The sequence below is a fragment of the Alexandromys fortis genome, unplaced genomic scaffold (genome assembly GCF_014885135.2).
Source record: "Alexandromys fortis isolate MF-2015 unplaced genomic scaffold, M_Fortis_MF-2015_v1.1 scaffold_260, whole genome shotgun sequence".
NCBI classification, from domain to species: domain Eukaryota; kingdom Metazoa; phylum Chordata; class Mammalia; order Rodentia; family Cricetidae; genus Alexandromys; species Alexandromys fortis.
The window spans coordinates 1292099-1317885 of record NW_026068136.1 but is presented as its reverse complement, the minus strand read 5'-3'; the positions used below and the strand labels follow the sequence as shown (position 1 = coordinate 1317885).

Here is a 25787-nt window from a genome sequence, read left to right as displayed (position 1 = left end):
ATATATTTCACCCCTAATATCTGACTGTGGGTTTTTATTAAGAACAATTAGAATTCATGGTAAAACTATCTTTCTTGCTGTGGTAATGTGGACGGCTTGAGGTGCCCCAGGTCGGAGGAGATGACCTCTCTCAGAAATGCCCGCCAAGAAATAGCAGTACTGAAGTAGCAGTCTTCTAGTCACAAGGACAGACAATTGTCACAATGATGAATGGCCCTGGGGGTTTTCCTTTTCTGTTTAACACAAAGAATGACAACCTATTTCAAAACAGAAAGTAAAACACTGATATCTGCTGAAGGTCCTTGGGAGCGGAGTCCACACAAAAATAAAATTTTAAATCAGAAACATTTGGAATCTGGGCTGAGAGAAATAAATAACTCACTAATTTAGCACTGGCTTTAAGCTCTGATTGTCTTTCCCTCATTCAGGGAATATATTTCTTCTAGAAGTAAATATTTAGTTCTATTGTTTCACAGGAAAGAAGCAGAAATACCAACAACTATAATTTTGTGGCAACAACTGGCTGAGGATGGCCCCGCTGTGGCTTAGGGTTGGAGTTACTTTTCTATTTGAAGCTGACAGAATTCGTGAGCACAGAGACGATCTTTCTCCCACCAGCACTGTTGGACGACTAGCTGCCCACGGCCTCCCTTCAGGAACGCACGAGACACTGTGAGACGCTTACGATTAAGGCCAAGGCCCACTTTACGAGTACTCGTGGTGGAATGTATCTTCGTCTTTCTCTTTCAGCTTTCCTGAAACACGTCTCAAGGACCGTTTGGTCTCATCTAACTGGAAATTTCTAGGCTGCTGAAACTGTTTCAAAGCCAAGCGACCAGTGCCTAAGGAATGACCTCTGAGGAGAGCCTCAGGCCTCCATATCATGTGCATACATGTGTGCCCCTTAACATACATGAGAAAGGGATGAGAGAGGCCTAAAGCGGCCAATATTCATGCTGTTAAAGGTTCATTAGGACAGGTATTCCCCCAAACTTACAGTGTACTTTTAACAAGAAACCCCCGTTTTGCAAATTTGCATAATCCAGCTGAATCCCACCCCACTCTTATGTGTAGCTATGACCATTTATTATTATTATTATTAATTATTATTATTGTTGTTGTTGTTCTTTTGCAAGATGTTGAACATGAAAGGAGAAGCAACACTGAGTACATCTGTGACAGACGTGAACACTGAGCCCAGAGACTCAGAATTCAAGAGCCCTCTTACTCCGAAGGGTGAGTTCACTGTCAAGAGAAATAACGGCCCTCACACCCTGGGAGGAGAAGGGTAACGTGAATGGCCCTGTCCCAGCATAGAGCAACTGCCTTCTGTGGTGCTTACTTGAGGGCGGTTCTGTAGTGGTAGATGGCTTCCTTGTTCCGGCCTTGGTCTTTTAGGAAGTTGGCGTAGTTGTAATGAACCTTCGCATTGTGGGGCAGAGTATGAACTCCAGACCTACAGGGGACATTAAAAAGGAAGAAAACAAGAATCACACTATTGTCAGGTCCTTTTGTGTTCTGTTCCCAGCTTCATGAGCTGCCTTTGAATGCCAACAGTTCTCACGTCCAACAGATATCTGAGCATTGTGAATTACGTGAGTGACTGCACAGGGAAGGAGTGAAGGCCTTGGCCAGGTTTGCACAACTGGATGATGAACGAGATGCTCTCTGCAGGAAGCATGGGGCCCCTTCTCTCTGCTGGAGACACACCTGGGGCTTGGTAAGGTGTGGTCATCTGGGCTGAGGCTTTCTGTCGGGGCATAGCAAAACCTGAAGGAGCAGAACACCACCTGGACACAAAGCCTTGAACTGTCCAGCCCAGTCTGCCCTTGCATCTTAGAGTGCAGTGGGCAGAGGACCTGATGTAAGAGACGATGTAGCTAAGTCAGACCCTGCAGAAGATGATACAGACACTGCCCCTTGTTGAGGGATTCTGGGCATGCCCTTCTCTCTCATGTCTGCTGCAGGTGAAGGCTTTTTACTTATGAATAGAAAGTGAAGTGGCCTAAGTGATGTGTCTGCAACACAAAGGCACAAGAAGGCGAGGCGAGGTGGACTCCATAAAGTGAGAAAGCACAGCTCAGTACCAACACTGCCCTTCAAGGCACGAGACGAGATCTGACAAACGCTGTCCTCACTCTGTGGCTTCTCTCTCTCTCTCTCTTCCCACATGCTGGCTTCCTCTTTTGGCATCAAGACGCTGACTGACCCCATGACTGAGTCTAGAATGTATGCAGCATCCCAGAAGTCTGGTGGCTTAAACCAGTTTACAGAAGTAAACGCTACAGTCCTTTAGCATCTGTGTGGTGCTCACTCGGCACCATGCTGTGCCAGGGGCTGGGAGATAAAATGGCCAGGGAGCCGATTCTCAGGATCTTACAAGGGTGAGGCCATGTGTACAGTTAGGAGAAAGAAATTCTTATAAGTGGGTAGGATCAACAAATCACAGTGAGCTCAGCCATGAATAGCAGCAGAACTGAGCAGCCAACAGAGGTGAAGCTCTGAGGATAATTTGTTTTTCCTTCCTTCCTTCCTTCCTTCCTTCCTTCCTTCAGTTAACCCTTCTTTTTGTTTTCTTTCTTTCTTTTTCCTCCCTCCCTCTCCCCCCCTCCCCCCTCCCTCCCTTCCTCCCTCTTTCCCTCCCTCCCTTCCTTCCTTTCAGTAATTTGAGATTGAGTACAAACACGAATTACCAGAGGGCTGAATGTAGGCTGACATCCCTATTGATAAGATTTATTGACATTAATATTGCCATATCAAGTCTATGCTAACTTAAATTATTAAAGAAATAATTATTCTATAATTGATGAAATGAAGTTTGTGGAAGCATCAAACGCCTTGCTTAAGCAAGTGGTGGGTCAGGCAGTGGTGGTAGACACCTTAATCCCAGCACTCGGGAGGCGAGGCAAGTAGATGTCTGTGAGTTTGAGGCCGGCTTGGTCTACAGAGTGAATTCCAGGACAGTCAGAGCTACACAGAGAAACTCTTTCTCAAAAACCCCAAAAAACAAACTAAAACAACAACAGCAGCAGCAACAAAGCAAGTGAGAGTCTGTTCAGCTGACCACAATGAAACATCACTGCTTACGTGGCTTAAGGGGCACACTGCTGGGCCACGTGATGACTCTATCTTCAATCCTTTGCAGAACTTCTGTGCTGTGTCTAAGGATGGCTGAACTGGTTTCTGTTCCCACCTGGAGTCTGCCAGAGCTCCGTTTTCTAACCAGGCCCTCGGCTGCAATTATCCCTGGCATGTTGAAAACAACCATTCTGTGGAGCCCAAGCTCTCGGTTCACGCTAATGACCCCACGACCATCACACCCAGCTATAGGAGCCTTGCGGTTTGATGTGGCCCCATTTCTTCATTTCTGCTTCTGTTGGTCTGTGCTTACCCTTCATTGTGATATCTAAGAAATCACTGCCAGGGTCAGTATCAAACAGCTTCCCCCTTATTCACCATAATCAAGATATACTAACATAAGGCTGTTGGGGATATTATTTTAAGATGTGCAACTTTGCTTATGCTGCATTTGTTTAAATTCTGTAAAACTCTGATACTTTGTCTAAAACACATGATGGTCTAAAAAAAAAAAAGAGCTGAATGGCCAACGGTGAGGCAGGAGCAAGGATAGGTGGGGCTGGCAGGCAGAGATAAAATAGAAGGAGAAATAAGGCGGGGGGGGGGGGCACAGGGCAAAAGAACAAGGAGTAAGAGTGAAAGTAAGACATACAGAAATAAGAAAGAGAAATGCCCAGAGGGAAAAGGCAGATGGGATAACTCATACAAAGCTGGCAAGAAACAAGCCAAGCTCAGGCCAGGTATTCATAACCAAGAATAAGCCTCCATATGTATCTTATTTGGGAGCTGGGTGGCAGGACCCCAAAAAAGAGCAAAATAATCGCACTACAAGGCCCATAAACAGATGAACAAAAAAATCAAACTGTGACTTATATGTACAACAGAATATCATTCAGCTTTACAAAAGGAGGTTGTGCAGCGCGTGACACCAGAGTGGGCCTGGAAGACATTGTAAAAGCCACAGGTAGGAAACATGCTGTGTGCAGAAGAATTCAAACCACAGGAGCAGAGAACAGAACGGTGATAACAGAAAGAAGAGAGGGAGAAAGATGCAAACCCAGTTAGGTGGGGGTGATCCTCGTGTTTGCTCTGGGCACCCCCACCATTAAAACATCGTAAATTCTGTTTATTTCTATCATGCCAATAAGAGACTTGAGGAACCATAATGTTCACCAAAACCAGATTAGTGTGGGTGTACACACCTCCTAAGTGCCAAGGTCGCGGCGTCATGCCAACAAACAGCATTCTGTTTTGTTTTTTTAAGACTTATTTTATGGGTACATGGGCTTTGCCAGCATATAGTCGGTGCAGTGCCCTCAGAGGCCAGCAGAGGGCATCTGACTCCTTGGACCAGGAGTTACAGGCGGTTGTGAGCTGTCACCTGGGTGTCAGGAACCCAGGTCCTCTGGAAGAGCAGCCAGTGCTCTTAACCACTGAGTTGTCTCTCCAGCCCGTCCCGCACAGCATTTAACACATGCATTTCCCATGTCTCCTTCACACCTCTTATTGGTAGAGGACTTGAGAAATAGAAGAAAGAGTAAAAAACAAAACACAACAACAACAAAGCAGACACCTTCATCAGACGTCTCTCCAGGGTTTAGAACAGCAGCTTGTTTAGTTCACGTTACTCAAGAGCAGGGTGGTAGAACCATCTCAAATTCGTAGCTAGGGACTAAACATTAAGGCATTACTAATGGCAGCCAGAGCATCAGAGCAAAGCAAAGGAGGGGAGTAAATCCCTCCTCAGTTTTGGTCTCTGCGTTGGTCCAAGGTTTCAGCCTGTCACAACAGATGGTGATGCTTGTGTATTGCTCATCTTCAGTCAAACACTGGGCCGAGGGCCCACCTACCACACATCACCATTTCATTCTAGGGCAGACGCCAACTGCTGTACCCTGTAGTACAGACGAGGAGGACAGAGTCCTGGTAACTATTTGGGCAGAAATTCCAACCAAAGCCAAGATCAAGCTCATTCCTAGAGTTGGGGAGTAGCTGATGCTGAGAGGGTTCCAGCAACATTTGCTCTAACTGGCTCCCAGGCCCTCCAAGGCGTCCTCCCCTCCCAGGCTCCTTCCCCTCTGTCTGTCATCCTGTGTTCTTCTCCTCTGCGCTTGGATGATGAGCACCGTTTTCTCTATTTTTCCCCAGAGAAGCAGTTAAGCAGGTGAACTTAGCATGCCGCCAGAAAGCCTAAGTCCCGATGCTGCCTTCACTCTGTCCTGCCTCGGCAGCTGGCAGTGAAGTGTCCAAGTGGGCTCAGCGTTACTCCTCACAGAGGAAGTCCCATACACATCCAGCCTTAATGAAGAAAAGGCTCTATAAGCCTCCAGCTTTCCCAGGACTTAGACAGCATCAAAGTCTTATTTAAAGTTATCAGTTGTTTTGATTGCTCCTGACACAAAAACTGACCTGATCTTCCAAGGCCTCCCCGGCCAAAGTCCCTTTCAGCACAGCCGTGAGACGGTTGTATTATATATAGTGACCAACTACTCACTCCCAACAAACTTCTACCGAAAGGGGCAGGAAGTTTGGGCTGCAAAGTCAGTGTGCACTCCAGTCCTGTCATTGTTTTTACTTATTTCTTAACTACTGGAATTAGCTGCAGTGGGTTTGAACTCTAGGCTACTATCCTTGGAGCAAACACTGCCTCCCACCCCCGCAACCTAAGTTGCTTTGATTAAGGAGTAAATATCATATAAATGCCATTCCCAATGTGTGGCATCTTCAGGGGAAGTGCTGGACACAGAAGCAGAACGGCTGGGAAGTGTTCCATAAAAAGTCAACCACTGAAAGTGAGAGAAAGATTAAACCGAGAGACCAGCAGGAAGCTCTGTGTCTGAACTTCTATGCCCCCAGATTGAGGGATGAGGAGGGAGGGGCCTGTGTTCTGTGAGGACCACAGTGAATGAGGTGGCTAGGGTAAAGCCCAAGAGCTCTTTATCAGGTCTGCGAAGGAAAGAACACATTTAAACAAGCAGAAACGAAACAGCTGCAAGATAGAAAGAGTCTTTGTCCTTAGTGGTCTAACCTTGGGTAAACCTTCAGCTATGAACAATCCTAAGGGACTCACTGGGCCACCACAAAGGGAAGGGGGCTGGAGAGGTCCAGACGTGCAGAAAGGAGCTGCTCTTACAGGGCCCTGTGCCTGATTCCCGGCACCCACGTCCATGTGATGACTCTCAGCCACTTGTAACTCCAGGGTATTAGTGTGGAAGGAGGTGATCACTGGACAGGACACAGAAGACTGAACAGAGAATGAGAGTGGTCAAAATCCCTTGTGTTCACGCAGAGAGTGTCAACACGAAACCATTGTTACGTATGATAAACAAAGAGCCTTACCCCACAGCAGTCGCCCTGTGGGAACCGGCGCTGCAATGATACCCAGGCAGGCACACTACGAGGAAGGGGGACTTGATTGGGGGAGGGGGAGGGAAAGGGGAGGCGGCTGGGGGGAAGAGACAGAAATCTTTAATAAATAAATAAATAAATAAGTAAGTAAATAAATAAATAAATAAATATGCCTATGTTGCAGGGTCATAAGATCAAAACACATTCCTCTCTCTCTCTCTCTCTCTCTCTGACAGGATCTCACAGTGTAGCCCTGACTGTCCTGGAACTCTATGTAGATCAGGCTGGCCTCGAAGTTTCAGAGATCTGCCTGGCTCTGCCTTCCGAGTCCACCACCACACCCAGCCTCAGACACATTATTTTCAAAAGGTAGCAGAGCCCGGGGAACGTCTGCCTTATTTGTTCATTCATTCATCTATACATTACATTAACTTCTTCACAACTAATACTAATATTTGTACTTTGGGACAGGTTGTAAGCTATAGATTAACACACACATATGCATGTCTATGTAAATATGCACAATGAACACAGTACATGTACATATATGCACATGTGTTTATGTATATATGATGTGTGTTTACATATTTATAAATAGGTATACATACATTCACATACATGTGTATATACACATACCATATACACATATGCACATCAGTACACACACTCACGTATGAATGATGCTAGGGATATGGATATAACCCAGTGTACTTGGCAAGTGCTCTACCCCGAGTTGTTAGCACCAACCCAGCAACATGCTTGTGTTCAGAAAAATGTTCCATCACAGAGGGGAAAAAAACCCTCACCAGAAAAGGAAGTCTTTTATTTCCTCACCTAAACGAATGTTTAAAATAAACAATGATGAACAGAGAGGCCGCGGACTATGATTTAATGCCCTGGAATATTCCAGAGAAGTCACTGCCTGTCCTACCCTCCTGCTGTGTGCTCACCTTCCCTTGCCCCGGGCCGAGTGATCTCATTTGGTGAGTGACTAAACCGCCCCCCTCATCAGTGGCTGTTTCCACCCACTTTCACAGACCCAGAATCTCCTCACGCTCATAAATCCACTCGGAGCGAGTGCATGTTAAATTTTACAAATTACTTTTAAGATCCTAAAATTAAACCCCCCAAACTTCAAATTTATTAAAAGTGATTTTCCAGATTATCACAAAGAGCCATACCCACGTTACTTCACTGGGAAACAAATCTGTCATCAGCAAAAGAGTGAGAAGAAATACACATTTACCTGCTTTATCATACCTGAATAAGGACTCTCTCGACAACCAGATTTCATTCTGCTTCACGGTTTTCCAGGAAAAAAGCAGGAGCAGCAACACAGTAGACGCCATCAGGGAGGTGGCCCCACACCGGCTCAGCCCAGCACACAGCTTGTTCAGTCCATGCACGAAGAGAATGCAGTAGCCCATGCTGGAACACAGCACAAGAGCAGGGTCACTGTGGGTCAGGGGTCACTGTGGGTCAGGGGTCACTGTGGGTCAGGGAGTCACTGTGGGTCAGGGAGTCACTATGGGTCAGGGAGTCACTGTGGATCAGGGGGTCACTGTGAGTCAGGGAGTCACTGTGGGTCATGGGTCACTGTGGGTCAGGGAGTCACTGTGGGTCAGGGGGTCACTGTGAGTCAGGGGGTCACTGTGGGTCATGGGTCACTGTGGGTCATGGGTCACTGTGGGTCAGGGGTCACTGTGGGTCATGGGTCACTGTGGTGGTTTAAACAAAATTAGTCCCCACAGGCTCATGTATTTGAATGCTCTGTCACCAGAGAGTGACACCATTTGAAAGGATTAGAAGGATTAGGAGGCGTGGCCTTGCTGGAGAAAGTGCCACTGGTTTCAAAAGCCCATGCTGGCCCTGGTCTGTCTCTCTGCCTATATATCAGGAGATATAAAGTAGGAGCTCAGCTCCTACTTTAGCTCTGCCTCTGTGATACCACACTCCTTACAATGATGATAACGGACCAAACCTCTGAAACTGAGTTGTCACGGTCATGGTGTCGCTTCACAGCAACAGAACCATGACTAAGACAGTCACTGCGGGTTGGGCTCATTGTGGGTAGGTAGTTCCCCAAGCATACCATCAGGACAAACAGGCCTGCCCTGTGCTAGAGGAACACATATGAATTCCACTGTCACAGACAAGTGTGGGTTGTCTAAGGCTCTCACAAGATGGCACTAGCTCTCCTGTACTGGTGTGAAGACACAGGTTCAATGCCTTGGGTGTGAACATCCTACGCGGGACCTGAGGAGACGTGCTGACCCAGGCTTCCTCACGCCTCCATCACAAGGTGTGTTTGAATTTAGAGCCGGGGCCACTGCAGGTCCTACCCCCGTAGCCTAGAGGGCCATCTGGGAGGAATGGACTACTATGGAGGACCAGAGACAGCTAACGTCTTTCCATTTCCCAAAGCCACCCACGCACAGGCTGCCCCCTGAGCTGGACTGGTAAGGTTTTCTCACTAGCTCCGCCCCAGTTTCCCTCTAAAAGTTTCATCTCTGAAAGCACATGGTCCCTCCCACCACTCACACACCTACAGAGGTGCTTCCTGTTGGCAGAATAGTCTCCAGAGAACACAGATTTCTCCAAACATCCCACCTCCATGGGGGGCCAAGAACTAACTTGAAGCCAGTGTTCCCAGATGTGACCCCAAGTACTGATTTCAGTTGGCACAGGTCCTTCTGTGCCTTATACAAACCAGAAGAGTCTCCAGTATGAGCAAAAGTTTTTTCACATTGCAGTATCCATATCTGACCTTAGAGACGTGGGGTTGCTCTACAAATACACTGTTTCTGTGGAACCGGTTGTGCAAATGTTATTTCAATGCCTGACCATAATGGCTGCTCGAGTGTGCAAGGTTCCTTGCTGCCTGTGCTTCTGCCCTGGTCAGGTTCCCTCACCCCTCAAACTAATCTGGGACCATGAGAAGGTCCACTGGAGTTCATCATTTCCTATATTATAATTTGTTTTTAAAAGAATTTTATTTTTAAGTATTACTATGTGAGAATATCACTTGTGTGGAGGTCCGAGGATAACTCTGTGGAGTTGGTTCTCTCCTCCCACTTTTCCACAGGTGTTGAGGATCAAGCTTACTTGAGGGCCTACCCTCACTCATCACAATTTACTGAATACTATATATAAAACTATTACAGACACCAAGAACTTATCAGTGAATAAGCAAGACTGTAACACAATCCTGGAATATAGGCAAGAAACAGTAAATGAGTAAGTAGATTAAATCTAGAGCATGTGTGTTATACTATGCTCTATGAAAAAGAATCAAGCTACGGAAAAATGGGCATCTCAACATGGTCAAGTAAGAACCTGCAGGCATATGAGAGAAGCCCTGAAATGCATGGAGAGCATGCCATAGGGACATTTGCATCTCAGGCTCACTCTTGCTGCTCTCCTCCACACAAAGACTGCTGCGGGGTGGGAGCGATCATCTTGTGCGGTTAGCACCTTCTGACTCAGCGCCATGACTTCTCACAAAGCTAGGGATGCCGTGGACTCTTAATCCAAATCCAGGAAGATGCTGGTAAAGAGGGTGGTTAAGGATGTCGGATTAGGTCAGGTATCTAGTGAACAGAGAACCAGTGGGACTAAGCCAGGAACTCGGACCCTGTACTGCCCCGCATGCTGCCCTGCTGAAGGGTCTCTGATGTGGCAGGCTGGACCCAGCCCCACCCACGATATAGCCAGCCTTTCATCTTAGCTCTGTATTCATGAGACCTCACCAGCTGTAGGAACCAGAGCTGCCCTAGGACAGAACAGCAGGGAGGAAGGGGTGCAACCCCAGCAGCGGCACTACAGGGCACTGAAGTGTCAGCAGACAGTGACTGAAACCCTCGCCAGTTTGTATATCCTCTGTAGTAGGCACCGTGCTAAGAGCATCACTGAGTTATCAACAGCATTCGCAGGGCAAGGATAGGACTCTGCATATGTTTTCTGACACGAACTTCAAATCCTCTGTGTTATCCACGTCCTAAGTGAAGACACTGAAAACTCGGATGAGTTGAAGAACTTACCTACAGCCCCAAAGCTCAACAAGCCAGACATGCAGCCTTTGGCAGAATGCTAAAGTTGAGAGGATTGCAAACTTCTTCTCTAAAAGGCTAGGCAGTGAGGAGTGCAGACGTTTTATATATCAGGGCTCACGAAGCTTTGTCTCAACACCCTGCATTTATCTGCTAGACGGAAGCAGCACACTCAAGGCCTCTGACCTTCCCTATCCCGGCCTCCCTTCTTCATGTCTCTCAGTACTGTTTTCACAGAAACACATGGAAAGGCTTTCTTTAAGTTCCCAGTTTAAAGAATTCAGCTCACTGTCCCCACCCGGGGCACTGTGTCTGTCCACCGTCCGTTCTTCTTTCTAGATCCACCTACGTGTCTCGCTGGCCTCCTCCCTGAGAGGAGAGCACAGAAGCTTTGGCGTTCTCCGAGCTTCTGAGTTGCTGTGCTGTCCGTGAACTTTAATACACTTGTTTGCCTTTGCTCCTGTCAATCTATTTATTGTCAATTCCATTTATTGGACATAGCTATCTAGACCTCTGGAGAGCAGAGGGGGAGTTCTTTCGTCTCTGTGTAGGCCACAAGGCCTCTATCATGTCTCCTTCACTCTGTTTATGTAAGACCAAGCACACGCCCTGTAAATGCGTGGGCATGTCTATACTCCAACAAAATTTATTTGTAAAAACATTGGAGGGCAGACCCAACTCATGGGCCATACAGCTGGCTGGTCCCTGCTCTGTGAGAATGGAGGAGAAGCCCCCTTGCCATTTGGCATTGATTTTTGTATCAAAAAAAATTTTTTTTTTTGAAGTCCTTGAATTGACGCATGGTTTCAGAAATGCTAAGCCATTGAAAGGACTCTCTGCTAGGTTTGCAGTTTTGGGGGAACCATTACATTCCTTCCGATGTAGACACCACAGCGAGTAAGAGACTCCTCCACCCTGAAACTTCACCCTTCAACATCTGTTTCCGCGCAGCTCCCAGCAGGGGGCAAAAGAAACATGTTCCTTCTATTGCCAGGGGCGGGACAAGGCCACAGAGGAAGTGGAAAATCAAGCAAATGAGAAACTACATGCTTTTTTCTGCAGGGAGATGGAACGTGAGTCTACCTTGCTCCAGTGACTCTGGTTAAGAAATCTCTGGGCTGCTGACCAGAGATTTCCACGCAGAACACACAGGAGCCCACATGAACCCAGCACTGGACAAAGTCTGAGCCTGCAGAGCCACAAGCCAATAGCTCAAACTCAGAAGCAGTTTGCAGAGCCATCAGCAAATGGCTGTAGTCATCACAAGGTTCCCTTCCTTCCTCCTTCCCTCCCTCCCCCCTCCTTTCCTCCTTTTCTCTTCCTCCCTCCCTTCCTTCCTCCCTCCTTTTGTCTTAGAGAGATACAGTGTGTGTGTGTGTGTGTGTGTGTGTGTGTGTGTGTGCGTGTGTGTGTGTGTGTGACAGTGTACATGCAGAGGTCAGAGGATAACTTGTAGAGATGTGGAGATAGGTTCTTTCCTTCTACCATGTGGTTTCCAGGAATCAAAATCAGGTCATCAGACTTGGGAGTGTTATCAGACTTAGGGTCACAGTCAGTTTTGGCAACCCAACTTCAGTAAGATAATTAAAAGAAAGAGATTTAATCAACATGTCCGTACCGTGATGAAGGATTTATGGGGTAGCTAGAATCACAGGCCTGTACCACCAAGCACAGCTGAAAGTACCTAATTTGTGGACAAGCCCCAACAATCCACTGAGACTATCTACAGATAAAGCTAACATTACAAGATGGCCACAACCCTCTAGTTTTATTAAGCTCTTCCTCTGAAGGGTCTAGAGGAACATGTCCTCTGACTTCACTGTGCCCCGTTGATGCTGCTTCTCACAAGTGATCTCATGGTAAGGTTTTATTCCAGTTGCGTGGGTGTTATCCCCATATGGTTCAGAAGGAAAGCCCTGAAGCATTGAGCTGAGAGCTGGTGGTGGTTGTGCCCCACACCAGTGGTGACTGCTGAGAAGCCAATACTAAGAGTACCCCCACTTCTGCCCTACTTTTTCCCATCTCAAATGTTCGATGGGGAATTCTCCAGCGGACTGAATGTATTCGGAGGTGAGAGTTCATTCAGTCTAAGAAATCCTAGTGGCACTGCTGAGCAGCTCCCTGGTCCCTGCATGAGGTGCTGTGCTCCTGGGTTGAGATGGGAAGTTTCTTCACACGTGATTCTCTATGAAAGATTGCTGGGTCATTTTCCAGTGTGTCCTCAGGATAACCAGGGCAACTGCCGTTGGTTCCCATTTTGATAGTGGACATAATTCTCTCTTGGGCTCTTCACAATACAATGCTTCTGTTCCCCCCTCATAGTTCACCCAACAGCACTAAGATTTATGAGGCCTTTTCCTGGCAGATAAAGCAAGTCTCTGAAGTTGCACAAAATCCTGGGTCTGTATCTCAACCCTGACATTTGCTTATTTGGGGTAAATTATTTAAATTCACAAGCTCTTAATTGCCTTCCTTTGTCAGAGGACATTATTTTATGCTGAACGATGCCCACTGTAAATTAAATAACAAATGATAACATTAAGATTCTTGTGCTGTAATATTAGGGGCAGGCAGTTAGTTTCTGCTGAGTAGATTGGGAGGCAGAAAACCTATAACATTTGTATATGATCCAGGTCAGAACAGGTATCTCTGCACCAGTGCCCTGCAAAGACAGCAGGGTCCTACGACCTCAGGTCACTAGCAAGTAGAGGGGCTGCGGGGGTCCAAGAGGAGACTGGAGCTTCCGGACGACAGAAAGGGAACTCCTGAGAGCTCCAAAATCAGAACAGAGTCAAGAGAATTCAATGGCTCTGTGGCCTGAGTCACTTAACCCCTTGGAGGCTTAACTGTGTCTATTACGGGATTAATACTATCTGCAAACCTACCTCTAAGGGTTACATGAAATACTGTATGTGAGCAAGTTTCAAAAACTGAGTAAAAGGGGAGAGGCCATGTTGCCATGTGGACGGTTTTCGTGTTCATGAGAGCTATTGCTGTGTGATTCTTCGCACACGGATGAAGCGTGTGACTGGAACTATAAATAACCCAGTTTTTCAAAGTCCTGCTTGAACAAAAGGTCTGACTTACAAGACAATCCCAAGCATTTTTAAGAACACACGTGAAAAATATCCTTGGAACTACAAGCTCACTTGTACGGTAGTATTTGCTTCAAGTACTGAGTTTATCTACAATGTATGTCATAGAGTGTAACACAGACGGGCAGTGTGTGGAAGGCATGTGGCCATGGACTTATTAACATGTACAATGTCAGAGGTCAGAGACAAACACAGAAGCAGTTCTCCCCTCACACCCACTTTGATTTGGATATAAACTATCCCTGCAAGCGCACCTTTGAATGCTTTCTAAGAGTGTGGTGTGATCTTGTTCTAAACGCCTGCCCTCCCTGAGCCCTGGGGAGTCTGTCCCCTTCTCTGCTCATTCTGGTTCCCCTGCAGTAGCTGGGGATACGCTCTCTGCTCCTAAAGTGAAAGATCCCAGCTGGCGTGCAGGGCACAAGGGTGAATATTCACCTGTTTTCTCTGTTACCCTACATCTTTCATCAGCTGTTTCTGCTTCATCAATTCTATGCAGTTTTAGTTGTTTTTTCCCTCTTCCGGTGTGTGTGTGTGTGTGTGTGTGTGTGTGTGTATAGCTAGAAAGATAGCCATACAATATGTTTCTCTTGAAGTCAGGATAAAAGAGCAAAATTTCTGTGAAAAAAAAAATGACTTTAGCCCCCAGACTCCCTTCTCTGCTCAGCTATGACATGCACAGAAGTGACATTTATCAGAGCAAGAAAATGTTATTTCTGTGTGTTTTGATGGTAAGACTTTGACCCCAGAAGCCAAGCAAATAGCCAAGTTCTGTCTCTTTCATCCAAAGATTTCTGGCAGCAAATAAGAAAAGCCCTTTTCTGGTTCAGGTTGGAAGGAGAACAGAAGTGGCGTGCATTGTTAATCATGAAGGAGGAAGATAAAAGCAGATCGTGGGTCAGGCTCAATCTGGCTTTTCTATAAGATAGCCAGATCAGTCCTCCAGCTGCTGGACCCAGGAGGTTTCTCAGAGGCTGGCTGGGGTCTCATGGTGGGTAGGAGGCTCAGTTTCTCCAGGAACACTGATAGCTAGGCATCCTTCCTTCCTCCTTCCCCTTTCCCTTCCCTCCCTTCTCTTAGTTAGGGCATAAAATTGGGGTTTTCTTTTGAGGGTCCTTAGTCTATAGGACTTGAAAGGAAGCTTGAGAACAATTTTATTGGGGTTTGGGAGAAAACGAAGGGTAGAGAAAGCCCAAAGCGTCAAGGAAAAGTGTATGCAGGCTTTGAAAAAAGGAATACAAAAAAAAAAAAAAAAAAAAAAAGGAAAAGGAAAAGGAAAGTTACATTTCTCGGAGTAACTGAAAAGAACAGGCGAGTTTAGCAGAGCTATATGTCAGGGCCTCTGTGAGTGACTGCACAGGCTGGGGTTTTAGGGAAGGATTAAGTACTTTATCTCATTAGAGGGATAATTAGTCCTCCCATCTCCTTGGCATGGCTTTAGGTATCACACTCTTCCTGAGGGGTGGTATCTTGGTAGGTGACTGATAGGCCCAGTTACAGTAATTATTTTTATTTAAAAATTTTCTTTAGAGCTGCATTAACTCTAAAGGGAGGACATAATAATTTACAATGTTCTAATCCTTGGCACCAACCAGAATGTCATGTCTCCTTGAGGACCAGAAGTATTCCATTCTTTTAACCAAGAGTGGGTAGCCTTCCCTTCCTGGGCCTCAATAACCCCTGACATCCATCAACAAAGATTGTAAGATTGTAACAAGTCCTCGAGAGCTGAGACCCTAGCTGCCTACGTGCTGCACACCTTTATCCTGAGTACTTGGAAAGTAGAACCAGGAAGATCTCTCTGAGTTCAAGGTCAATCTGGTCTACATGCCAAGCTCTAGGCTAGCCAGGGCTACATAGCGAGACCCTAAAATCATTCGGGACATGGATTGAAACTGGATAGAACTTGGCTCCACTGTGGAATTCCAAAGCTGTTCACCAGAAGGGATTCAGGTGTCTGCACCCCCTACCTCCTATGCTCATTTAGAAGAAAGCCAGCGAGAGGCCGCAGTCCCCTAAAAGCATTCCTTGCCTCTGGCCAGGGATGTGAATGCCACTGCTGCTTTCCAGGTGCCTGCACGAAAGCCGTCATATGTGTTTCTACCTACTGTCCTCAACAGCTCAGCTCACGTGGTCAGGAAGACCAAGAACTCAAGGGAGGGCTTGAGGCACCTGACCTTCTACCAGCCCCAGGATCATGCTCAAGGGGAGGAAGCCAACAGACCTCTCTGACCAAGAGGCTTTGGCGTCTGCTGAGACTATCCCTCTGCAGGGGCAGGAGCTACGATGGGTACAGGGTGGCACGGTCAGGTTCTGATGGAAGAAACAATCCCTCAGCAAGAGTGCGAGGTACCAGGCCAGGCCCGAGAGGAAAGGACAGCCATCTCTGGGATGAAGGCTAGGTAGGTACTGACACTCTGCTGAGCTGAGTTTGATAGAAGCAAATCCAGTCTGGCTCTCAGAGGCAGGCACTTCCTCTGGCAAATACTGACATTTTCTTTATAGTGCAGTTTTATTTTCACCTGAATCCTGAAGTAAAGGGGAAACTCTGAAGCCCTGCTTAGGACACAGCAATAGAAGTCAGAGCATCCATGTTTTGTCGTATGTAGCCCCAGTTGTTCTTAGACCAAGTCTAGCCAAGGATGGCCTTGAACTCCTGATTGTCCTGCCTCACTTCCCAAGTGCGGGGATTATAGGTGTGCACCACCAATTTCTCCCTTTTAAAAATGAGAAAATCTGATATAAAAAAGCTTTATGCCTTCCTTGCTCAAGGTCACACAACTAGTAAATGTCAGAACAAGACTGTCCCCTGATTCAGTAACATTTCCAGGAAGGTGGCCTTGGGACAATGACATCGAATAAGATGACGGTCAAGCTAAAACAAAGGGCAGATGGGCAAAGCTACGCCATAGCTAAATATCATTTTAATTCCTACTTTCTAAATTAAAGGGGGGGAGGTTAAAGAAGATACTGAACACAGTAATATTGGGCAAATCAACAAGTATTTAAAAACACCACAACTATAATGGATTGTAATGCTGCTGTTTGTATCCTGAATACGGGAAGTTATGATTCCTGCTCCACTGTGAGCTTGTACCTCTTGGCCTGTGAGTTAGGGCGCAGGGGCCAGCCTGGTCCCTGGAAATGGCGGCGGGGCTCAGAAGGACCCACTGCCGCACAGAGGACCGTCTCTCAGAAGGACCCACTGACCCACTGCCGCACAGAGGACCGTCTCTCAGAAGGACCCACTGACCCACTGCCGCACAAAGGATCGTCTCTCTGAGCTCTTGGGGCTTGCGCAGTGGGTGAGCATAATTACCTAGGCATGTACAGGACTCGCTCGGCCACCACAAAGCCCACCCTGAAGAAGAGGTTGCTGGCTGGAATGAACGGGAACACGAGGAACAGCAGGCCGGCCAACACTTCCTTGTGCTCCAGCCTCTGAAACACACAACAGGGAAAGGATACATGGATCTCGGCTCAACTCTGCCCCAAACAGCACGTGACCACCTCACGGGTTCTCAGCTGATGAGGTCACATCGGAGAGCTGAAATGACCTGCTTAGAGGTGCCAGCTTGCCACGCACCCATCTGTGCCCAACACTCACCTGTCACCAGAGACACGTGACAGACACAGCTGGTGGTGACCACCGCCCACTGCTCTGGGAAGCCTGAGAACTCTGCTGCACACTCTGTCCCCACCCCTCCCCCACAGCCTCGAGATCGTGCAGAGGGCAAAGCAGCTGGGCAGAGCCAGGCACTGAGATACAGTGGTACCCTCTCCTAAAGAAGAGGCCAAAAGAGTCTCTAGCAGGAGCCAAGTTTTGTATAAAGGAAATGCTGTTCTGATGACCAAACTGGGGGTGTCATTGTGCAGGCAGCTGAATTGTAGGTTTCTGGGTACCTCTCAAATTAAGCTAAAGCAGATTTTTTTATTTAGGTTGGGGTTTTTTTTGTTTGTCTTGCTTGTTTGTTCTGTTTTGAGACACAATCTCTCTCTGTAGAGAAGAGACACACAACAATCCTTCTCCCATAGCCTCCCCGGTAGGCTATGAGAGAACATATGTATGAATAACTCATAGGCATGGGTTACCAGAACAGGTTACAAAATTTTTTAATTTAAAAAACCACTATGAGTTGGACAGTGGTGACACATGCTTTTGATCCCAGAAATTTGGGAGGCGGAGGCAGAGGCAGGCAGATCTCTGTGAGTTCGAGGCCAGCCTGGTCTACAGAATGAGCTGCAGGACAAGGACTACACAGAGAAATCCTGTCTTTTAAAACGAGAGGGGGGGGGGGAGAGAAAGGAAGGAAGCTCACTAAATTGATAAAGGACCTTTTTTGAGTATTTGTAAAGATGTTTCTTAGTCTTTGTCATGAAAACTAGTAAACATTAACTTGTAAAGGTTCTATTAACTGAAACCTCCCCTCAGAGTTCAGGGAGCCCATAGGAGGAAGAAGAGGCAGAAGGGAGGGAGGACACCAAGAAAACAAGGCCTCTAAATCAACATGAACAAAGCTCACGTGAGCTCACAGGACCTGCACGGGTCTGTACCAGCTCCTCGGCATGTACAGTGTTGTTGGGATTCCCGAGTGTGTGCACAATGGGCTTCTGATTCATGTACCCTCTCCGGCTCTTCCCTTCTGTTGGCCTGGCCTGTCTGACTTTATTGAGATAGATTTTATTTTATCTTATATTTTACTTTGTTGTTTTTTTAAAAAAAAAAAACTGAATGAATGAATGAATGAATGAATGAATGTAAATCTAGCCACTCGGGCGAACGCAAACAACAGAACTCTCATCTATCCCTGCTAGGAAAGGGAGGATGAGTTTTCTCTAATGCAGTGACCCCGGGTGTATCAACCACTCCGGGGCATGTTCAGGAGTAGTTAACCAACCAAGAATGGGCAGCATAGCTTTTATGTGGTTACAGCTGGGTGTTTTTTGATTTGTTTTCTTTTCTCTTTGCGTGATGTTGTGTTTCGTTTCCTAGGTTTGGGGTGTTTTGTTGTTGTATTGTGTTTTTGGTTTGCTCTTTAAGAAAGAACTTTAAGTTGGGTAGTAAGGAGAACTTGGGAGAAGGGAAGAATATGATAATATGCATGTATATATATTTATATATAATAAAATCATTTTACAAAAGTGGCTGTTTTATACTCATGTGTTGTAACGGACACGGTAGACAGACCTGCACCTCCATGTTTATATGCAGTAGATGTGCTTGAAGAGCTTTAGTTAAACACATCGAGGAGGACATTGGATGTTCTAGCTTAGAGGTACAGCCGGCAATCCCAGGACTCAGAAGGCGGAGGCAGGGGGACCATGCCAGCCCGAGGCAAGCCTGGGCTGCAGAGGGAGACAGCTTCAAAAACAAACAGAAAGCTTAAGAGTTGACCAGGTCTCCAGGCGGCTAACGGCTGCTAGGGGAGGAAGGGGCATTTCCATTAACGGTATAGCCTCAGGTAAGCAGCTGGAGCTCCTGTACACAACCCCTCACCCAGGATCTCACAAGAAACCGGCATGAGATAATTTTTTTTTTAAAAAAGTATGAAGACAGAAAGAGTACAAGGTGGGAAGATCAGGAGAGAGGAAGTGAAACAAGAAGGATAATAGAGGGCAAAGTGCCAAGAATACATTATATATGAAAATGCTGTAATGAAACCCATTATGTATAATTAACACATGCTAATAAAATACAAAGGAGGAAACCAAGTAGAACTTTCCGTATCGCATGCTGCATCTTTAATGACTCCCATAAATATTTAAAGTACTATATTACTTTTAATAACTAGAAAAGAGTAAGACAATATCATGGACATAAATAAAATACCCTACCGTGAACTACAAATACTCTAACTATGCAAAGTAAAAGATTTGTCACCAGGACTTTATTAAAATCTTTGTCTTATTAACTACCACATGCAGAGTAATGAAGTCTCTGGGAAAGATTCCGTACGGTTTGAAGTTCCCTCAAATGATTTCTTTCTGTTAGTAATGGCCTATGGGAAGCAAGCCCTAGAAGAGAGGGATACAGGTCATTTTAGTGGCTTCCACATCAGGTAGGTACAGACAAATGTTACGCATATATACATCATATATATACATGTGTATATATCTCTTGGATCTCCCAAAATTGCCAAATAAAAATGTAAAAAAGCAGGAAAAACTGAGGCGCCAGTTGACTGTGTTTAAAAGCCACAAGCTGTCTGCTTTGGTTTTCTTTTTGTTGCTGAGCTAAAACGCTCTGACCACCAGCAGCTTAGGGGAAAAGGGTTTATTAGGCTTACACTCCCAAGTCACAGTCCACCACTGGGGGAATATGAAGGAGGGCCCGACTACTATTCTACATACCTCTAACCAAGGGACTTGGCAAAGAGGTGAGACAGGAACCTTGGTGTGGCTTTGTGATTGGAAGTTATGTCCAGGTAGCTTCTTAGGCAGTTTAGGACCAATTGCCTAAGAAATAGTGCCAGCTACAGTGAGCTGGGTCTCCCTGCATCAATTAATAATCAAAACAACCCCCCACAGACATGCCCACGGGCTAAGAAATTCTTTAATTAGGATTCTCTTCCCAGATAATTCCAGACAGTTAATCAGGGAACAGTCTGAGGCATTCCAGTCCAGAACCTGGAGTACTAACCAACAGCAAACACCCCCTCAGAATGTTAGGCTAGCACTGACGATGAACCCCAGAGTGGGTGCCTTCTCTATGCCCAGCTCCTCACTATCCCTGAATCTACACTCAGTACTTTGGAAATAATCTTTTTATTCGGTTTTAATTTGTAGAGATAGCTGACTTTCAGTTTTAGCTCTTTGAAAGCTAACGTCTACGAGAAATCAATCTCTGTTTCTCCACTTTGATAGATCTAACTCTATGGTTCATTCAAAGCACCACAAAAGCTGTTACATGTAGCAACTCTCTTAGCAATGGAGATAACAGAAGGAGCCAGGTGGCTGAGACCCTCAGCACTCCACTTCAGAGACCGAGGACATGTTCCAGACTGCAGAGAATCCATCTGCTCTGCACCGAGGACCTTGAATCCATTCCCCAGCAATGATGACACTGCTGGCCATATTCTAGGTGGCTCTGCACAGTCTTCTCCTAGCAGCCTTTGCAGTCTCTGCTTCTCTCTGGCAGTGACTAGCTTGTCTGTCTACAGTACAGCTCCTGCCTAGAATCTCTATGTTAGGCTCTGAATACTGATTGTTCCTCCAGACCCAGGCAGGAGTTTAGTCCCAAGGCTCATGTTTAAAGTATTAAGAGTATGGAAACATATCCTGATAATGGCCGTCAGAGGTGGGGTCCTGCAAAGTGAGTAGATTTGATATGGTCATTAGCATGAGCTCCAAGAGTGAACCCTTTAGGTTTCATGAGGAGGACCACACAAATGAGAGCTATAAGCACACTTCCTCCATGGTATGATGCAGTCCAAGGGAACCCTCACCAAAATTCGAGTTTTCAAAACAGTGAGCCAAACAAACCTCTCTTAAGAGGAGTTTGCCTCAAAAGGATGGAGCTAGAAAACATCATATTGAGTGAGGTAACCTAGACCCAGAAAGACACATAAGTGGTTTTTAAACATAAAACAAAGAAAACCAGCCTACAAATCACAATCCCAGAGAACCTAAATAATAATGAAAACCCAAAGAGAGACATACATGGATTTAATCTACATGGGAAGTAGAAAAAGACAAGATCTCCTGAGTACATTGGGAGCATGGGGACCTTGGGAGAGGGTTGAAGGGGAGGGGAGAGGCAGGGAGGGGAGCAGGGAAAAATATAAAGCCCAATAAAATCAAGAAAGAAAGAAGAAAGAAAGAAAGAAAGAAAGAAAGAAAGAAAGAAAGAAAGAAGGAAGGAAAACATGTGAACATGTGTAGTTGGGAACAAGAAAAAGTAAATGATGGAAATGAAGGTACAAAAGAAGAAGCAGGAAGGAAGGACAAATGGCAGCAAGGATGTTAACAGCGGAGTTGAGTATATTTGCTAAGGGATGGACACACACAAATATAATCATTAGGTGTTGTGAGAAGAATTACTAAAGAAAGGAGACATTCAAATAAAAGTAATGCAATGTGATGTTTATGTTGTAACAAAGAGAGAGAAAAGGAGTATGCCTCAGATAGTATGTTATCAAAACCCAGGTGAATCCGTTCTCCATGGCTACAGCTCTCACCCTGCGTGTCCTGCTGGCTCTGGTTCAGGGCAGTGGAGAGAAGACGGCAGGGAGAGAAACAGAAATGCAGTTCTAAGGAAGATTAGAAGTCGGGCACAGGTGGGCTGGCGGGGCTGGCTCCAGCCCACCCACACGTGTTTCTGTCTCCATATGGTGTTGACCACTGCTTTCCCGACAGGCTTCAGCCCTTTGGTAAATCTCCCATTTTTAAGATCAGTGAAGCTATAAAAATTTACAGTGTTGCATAAAAACCACAATTATGGGGTCTGGAGAGGATGGCTTAGTCAATAAAATGTTCGCCTTGCCAGCATGAGGACCCAACACCCATGTGAAAAGCCAGATGTCCTAGTGTCCTGCAATCTCAATGCAGGGGGAGTGGCAATGAGTAGACCTGGGGTTTACTAGACAGCCTGACAGGAGCAGGGGACCCTGCCTCACAACACAAGGTGAAAGGTGCCCAAGGACAGGCAAACTTGTCCTTTGGCCTCCGCATGTGCACGCTCTCTCTCTCTCGCTCTCTCTCTCTCGCTCTCTCTCTCTCTCTCTCTCTCTCTCTCTCTCTCTCTCTCTCTCTCTCTCTCTCTCTCTGTCACACACACACACACACACAATTTAAAGCTGATTCCTGGGGGGTGGTCACAGCTGTCTCATTCCCAATTCTACACACTCAGCCGGGACCCCTGACAAAGCTCTAAGAAGAAGGGTCAAGGATAGCCCCCTAGGAGATGAGCATACTCCATCTCTCAGGTTGGACAACCGTTTGTTCTCCTAGTCTGATATTGGAGGCATGAGTTCAACTGTGGCAGAGCGGCGTGGCTGCCCTGTCCTCTGCCTGGTTCAGGCTGGCGGTGCCATTTCCTGCCTTTCTTGAGCACAGATAATGCCTGGTAAATGCTCAGAGGGTAGAAGCTAAAAGGGGGAAACGGATGCAGAGACTATACGCCCAAGGAGGCAAAAGGGGAGCGCGTAACTCCACACTTTCTCTCCGCCAGTTTCAACACTGCTTTTTCCCACCCTGGACTCTTGGCTAAAACACACAACAGAGCCGGCGGCGGGTTGAATCACACAGCATTCAAGACCGACATTTTGGGTTTCTAGTCTTTGATTTTGAACCTAGGTTGTTGGTTTTTTTCCCCCAAATAAAGCGTAGTGTTTGATTTGTATTTAATTAACGGTCTGAACTTCCTTGCCTGCACTGGTTATCTCGTTCAAGTGTACAATTAGACAATTACTCGGCAGGGTGAAATGAGGGGGAAGGCTGGAGTAAGTGCTCAGGCTGCCTTATCCTGAGCGGAAGATAATTCATAACTTTACTTGGAAGTGTAAAGTCAGATTTTTGCTTAAACATGTTGTTAAACGTTTAGAGAAGAATTAACGCGGGCATCTTCAAAGGTAACTTACAGGATAATAAGTACAGAAACATGCATTTGCTTTAAGCTAGGGAAGCATCTGGAAGGAGTTCAGAAAAGTCAGCAAAGCAGAAAATGCTGCAAAATAAATCTTCACCCAGTTAGAATGAAAATATTTAATTTAGGGAGACATGGGGAAGTCAGACATGACTGTCTTCATCGGCATCTTTGGTTCTGAGCAAACATGAAAACAGGCAGTGAAACCTACATGTTCTTGTTTTGGAAAGGGTTAGACTGGAAGGAGGTGGCAAGATGAGCTACCGTCTACTCAACTTATAAATCCCTCTGTGAGAGGTCAATAAAAGCCACCTGCTAGGCTGTATTGGTGGAGGACAGGAGGAGGCAGGAACACATACATGCCGGGGGAGGCTGTCACTAAATTTCAGTGTGGCTTTCAGCACTTACCTGTCAGTTCAGTCAGGGAGTGGAAGTTTCGAACTAAGGGTCAAAGCCAGGCATGGTGGTCCATCCCAGCACTTGGGAAGTTCAAACAGGACGATTGAGAATTCAAGTCCAATCTCCTTCTCTTCCCCGCACTCCCCACTCCCCCACCCCCGCTGTGTGTGTGTGTGTGCAAGTGTGTGAGGAAGTGTGTGCTCACCAGTAAGGCGTGTGTGGAGGGCAGAGCTCACACAGGGGTCTTTCTCTACAGCTCACTTTATTTTTGAGACAGTCTTTCAGGGGACTTTCAGTTCAATGTTTGGCTTATGCTGGCTGTCCACAGAGCCCACAGGCTCCACCTGGCTGTCACTCACCACTGGGGTCATCAGTACACACCACCATGCTGGACTTTTATACGGATTCTGGAAATCCGAATTCAGATCTTCATAAGTACTTTACTCGCCAAGTCATCTTTCCAGTCCGAGAGACTCCTCCTAGCCCCAAACAAAATAGAACAAAATGCCTGCACCTGACTAACTCCAAAGCTGTCCTCCTACAGCCAACTCCAAATGAAGGTAGAAACATCAGGGCAGAGACACCACCAGAGGTCAGTGCTTCAGTGTGGAGGAAGCCAGATGAGGTCGCCCCTTAGGGCATCTAGCAGAGGAGTCCATCAGAGGAACACAAGCTCAGGTGTTCTACAGCCTACACAGCAGTGCTCCTTGTCACACGTTCTGCTTGAGGGGTCAAGAAATGGTTTGAGGTGGTTGTTACTCTCCTGAAACCCAATGTCTGAGACCAGACATAATACACATACTCGGTGGCTGGAGCCGGTTAAGCTGTAACATTCTGGGGCCAATGAGATGGCTCAGTGAGTAGAGGCGCCTCCACCAAGCCTGACGGCCTGAGTTTGATAGCTGGGGTCCATATGGTAGGAGACCACTGACGAGCTGTCCTCTGGCTTCCACACAGATGCATGCCCGCAGGTGCAAGCTCATGCATGCACACACACAAATGCACATACAGGCGCAGGTTCGTGCATGTACACACACACACACACACAAATATTTTTTTAAAGGCAGATTTCACAGACCGTGGCTACTGAATAATAAATCAATACTACATCTGAAAAGGACTGTGGGGGAGATGACGATGACTTTAGGTGTGACAAATTAAACACTGTGATGGCACTGTCCTCAGCAGAGAAATTCTAGTGACCACAGAGATGTAGAGTAAGCTGGGGGACAACGGCCTTCTGAAGTTTAAATCTTGTTTTAAATTTACCTCTTGGATATTCAGTAACTTACAAACTGCTGAGCATGGCTCTTCTAGGAATGTAATGTGATTGACATTCGGGGTTCACTAGGACAGAAGGGCCTCAGGAGTGAGGAGGAGCTTGGAGGAGCACGGTCGGACCTCACCGGATACCTAGCCTTCAGGAAGTGGGTCGCATGTGCCCAGGCTTGGTTGGTGGCACAGGAGTGGTACTGTGTTAGTCAGGTATCTACCGCTGTACAAAATGCCCGAGTAATCAATGGGAAAGATGAAAGGTTTGTTTACTTCACAGTTTTGGAAGTTTTAGTCCATCATTCGTCGGATTGCTGCTCTTGGTCCAATGGGAAGGTAGCCCATCACTGCAAGGACGAAGCCCACCATAGTGGCCAAAAAGCAAAAAGAGTGAGTGTAGCCAATGCCCCAGTGGGCACCCCCAGTGGCCCAACTCCCTCTAAGCTACTACCTTTAGCGCTTCAGGCTAGGGACCACGCCTTGAATACACGGCCTTTGGATAACATTCCAGACCCAAACTTGAGTAGCCACAGAATCCAAGGTCAACAAACTTAACTTCACAAGGGTGTCTCAGGAAGGGAGGGAAGTAAGGACTCAGTGAGGATCAAGGATGGATTTAGATACAGCAGTGGTGACTGGATCTGCCTCTGCTGGGGTTGAGGAGGCAGGCAAAGCAGGAATCAGAAGTGTTTCCTAAGTCCCTTTGTCCTATGGATATGTGTGACTGGCAGAAAGAATTTCTTACCTACCACACTTGTGTGGAGACTTCTGCTAAGCAGGCACCGCCCCCAATGCAGGATGCCCTGACATCTCCTAGGTAGGTACCCCTCCCCCAATGCAGGATGCCCTGACATCTCCTAGGTAGGTACCCTCCCCCAATGCAGGATGCCCTGACATCTCCTAGGTAGGTACCCCTTCCCCCAATGCAGGATGCCCTGACATCTCCTAAGCAGGTACCCCTCCCCC

The 25787-nt window shown here is 46.6% G+C and overlaps 1 protein-coding gene across 5 annotated transcripts in view; it reads right to left on the bottom strand.

Annotated features, from left to right (window-relative positions):
- Tmtc1 (transmembrane O-mannosyltransferase targeting cadherins 1) overlaps positions 1 to 25787 on the bottom strand; it is a 250868-nt gene that overhangs the window by 86095 nt on the left and 138986 nt on the right. For all 5 annotated transcript variants that reach the window (XR_007589317.1, XR_007589318.1, XM_050126490.1 and 2 more), the window contains exons 9-11: positions 16887 to 17008; positions 7687 to 7854; positions 1343 to 1456 (exon numbers count right to left, since the gene is read on the bottom strand). Coding sequence is in view for 3 of the 5 variants with exons in the window: in XM_050126490.1 (XP_049982447.1) it covers positions 1343 to 1456; positions 7687 to 7854; positions 16887 to 17008 (404 nt within the window). In the remaining 2 variants the exon portion in view is untranslated. The remainder of the gene's footprint in view (positions 1 to 1342; positions 1457 to 7686; positions 7855 to 16886; positions 17009 to 25787) is intronic.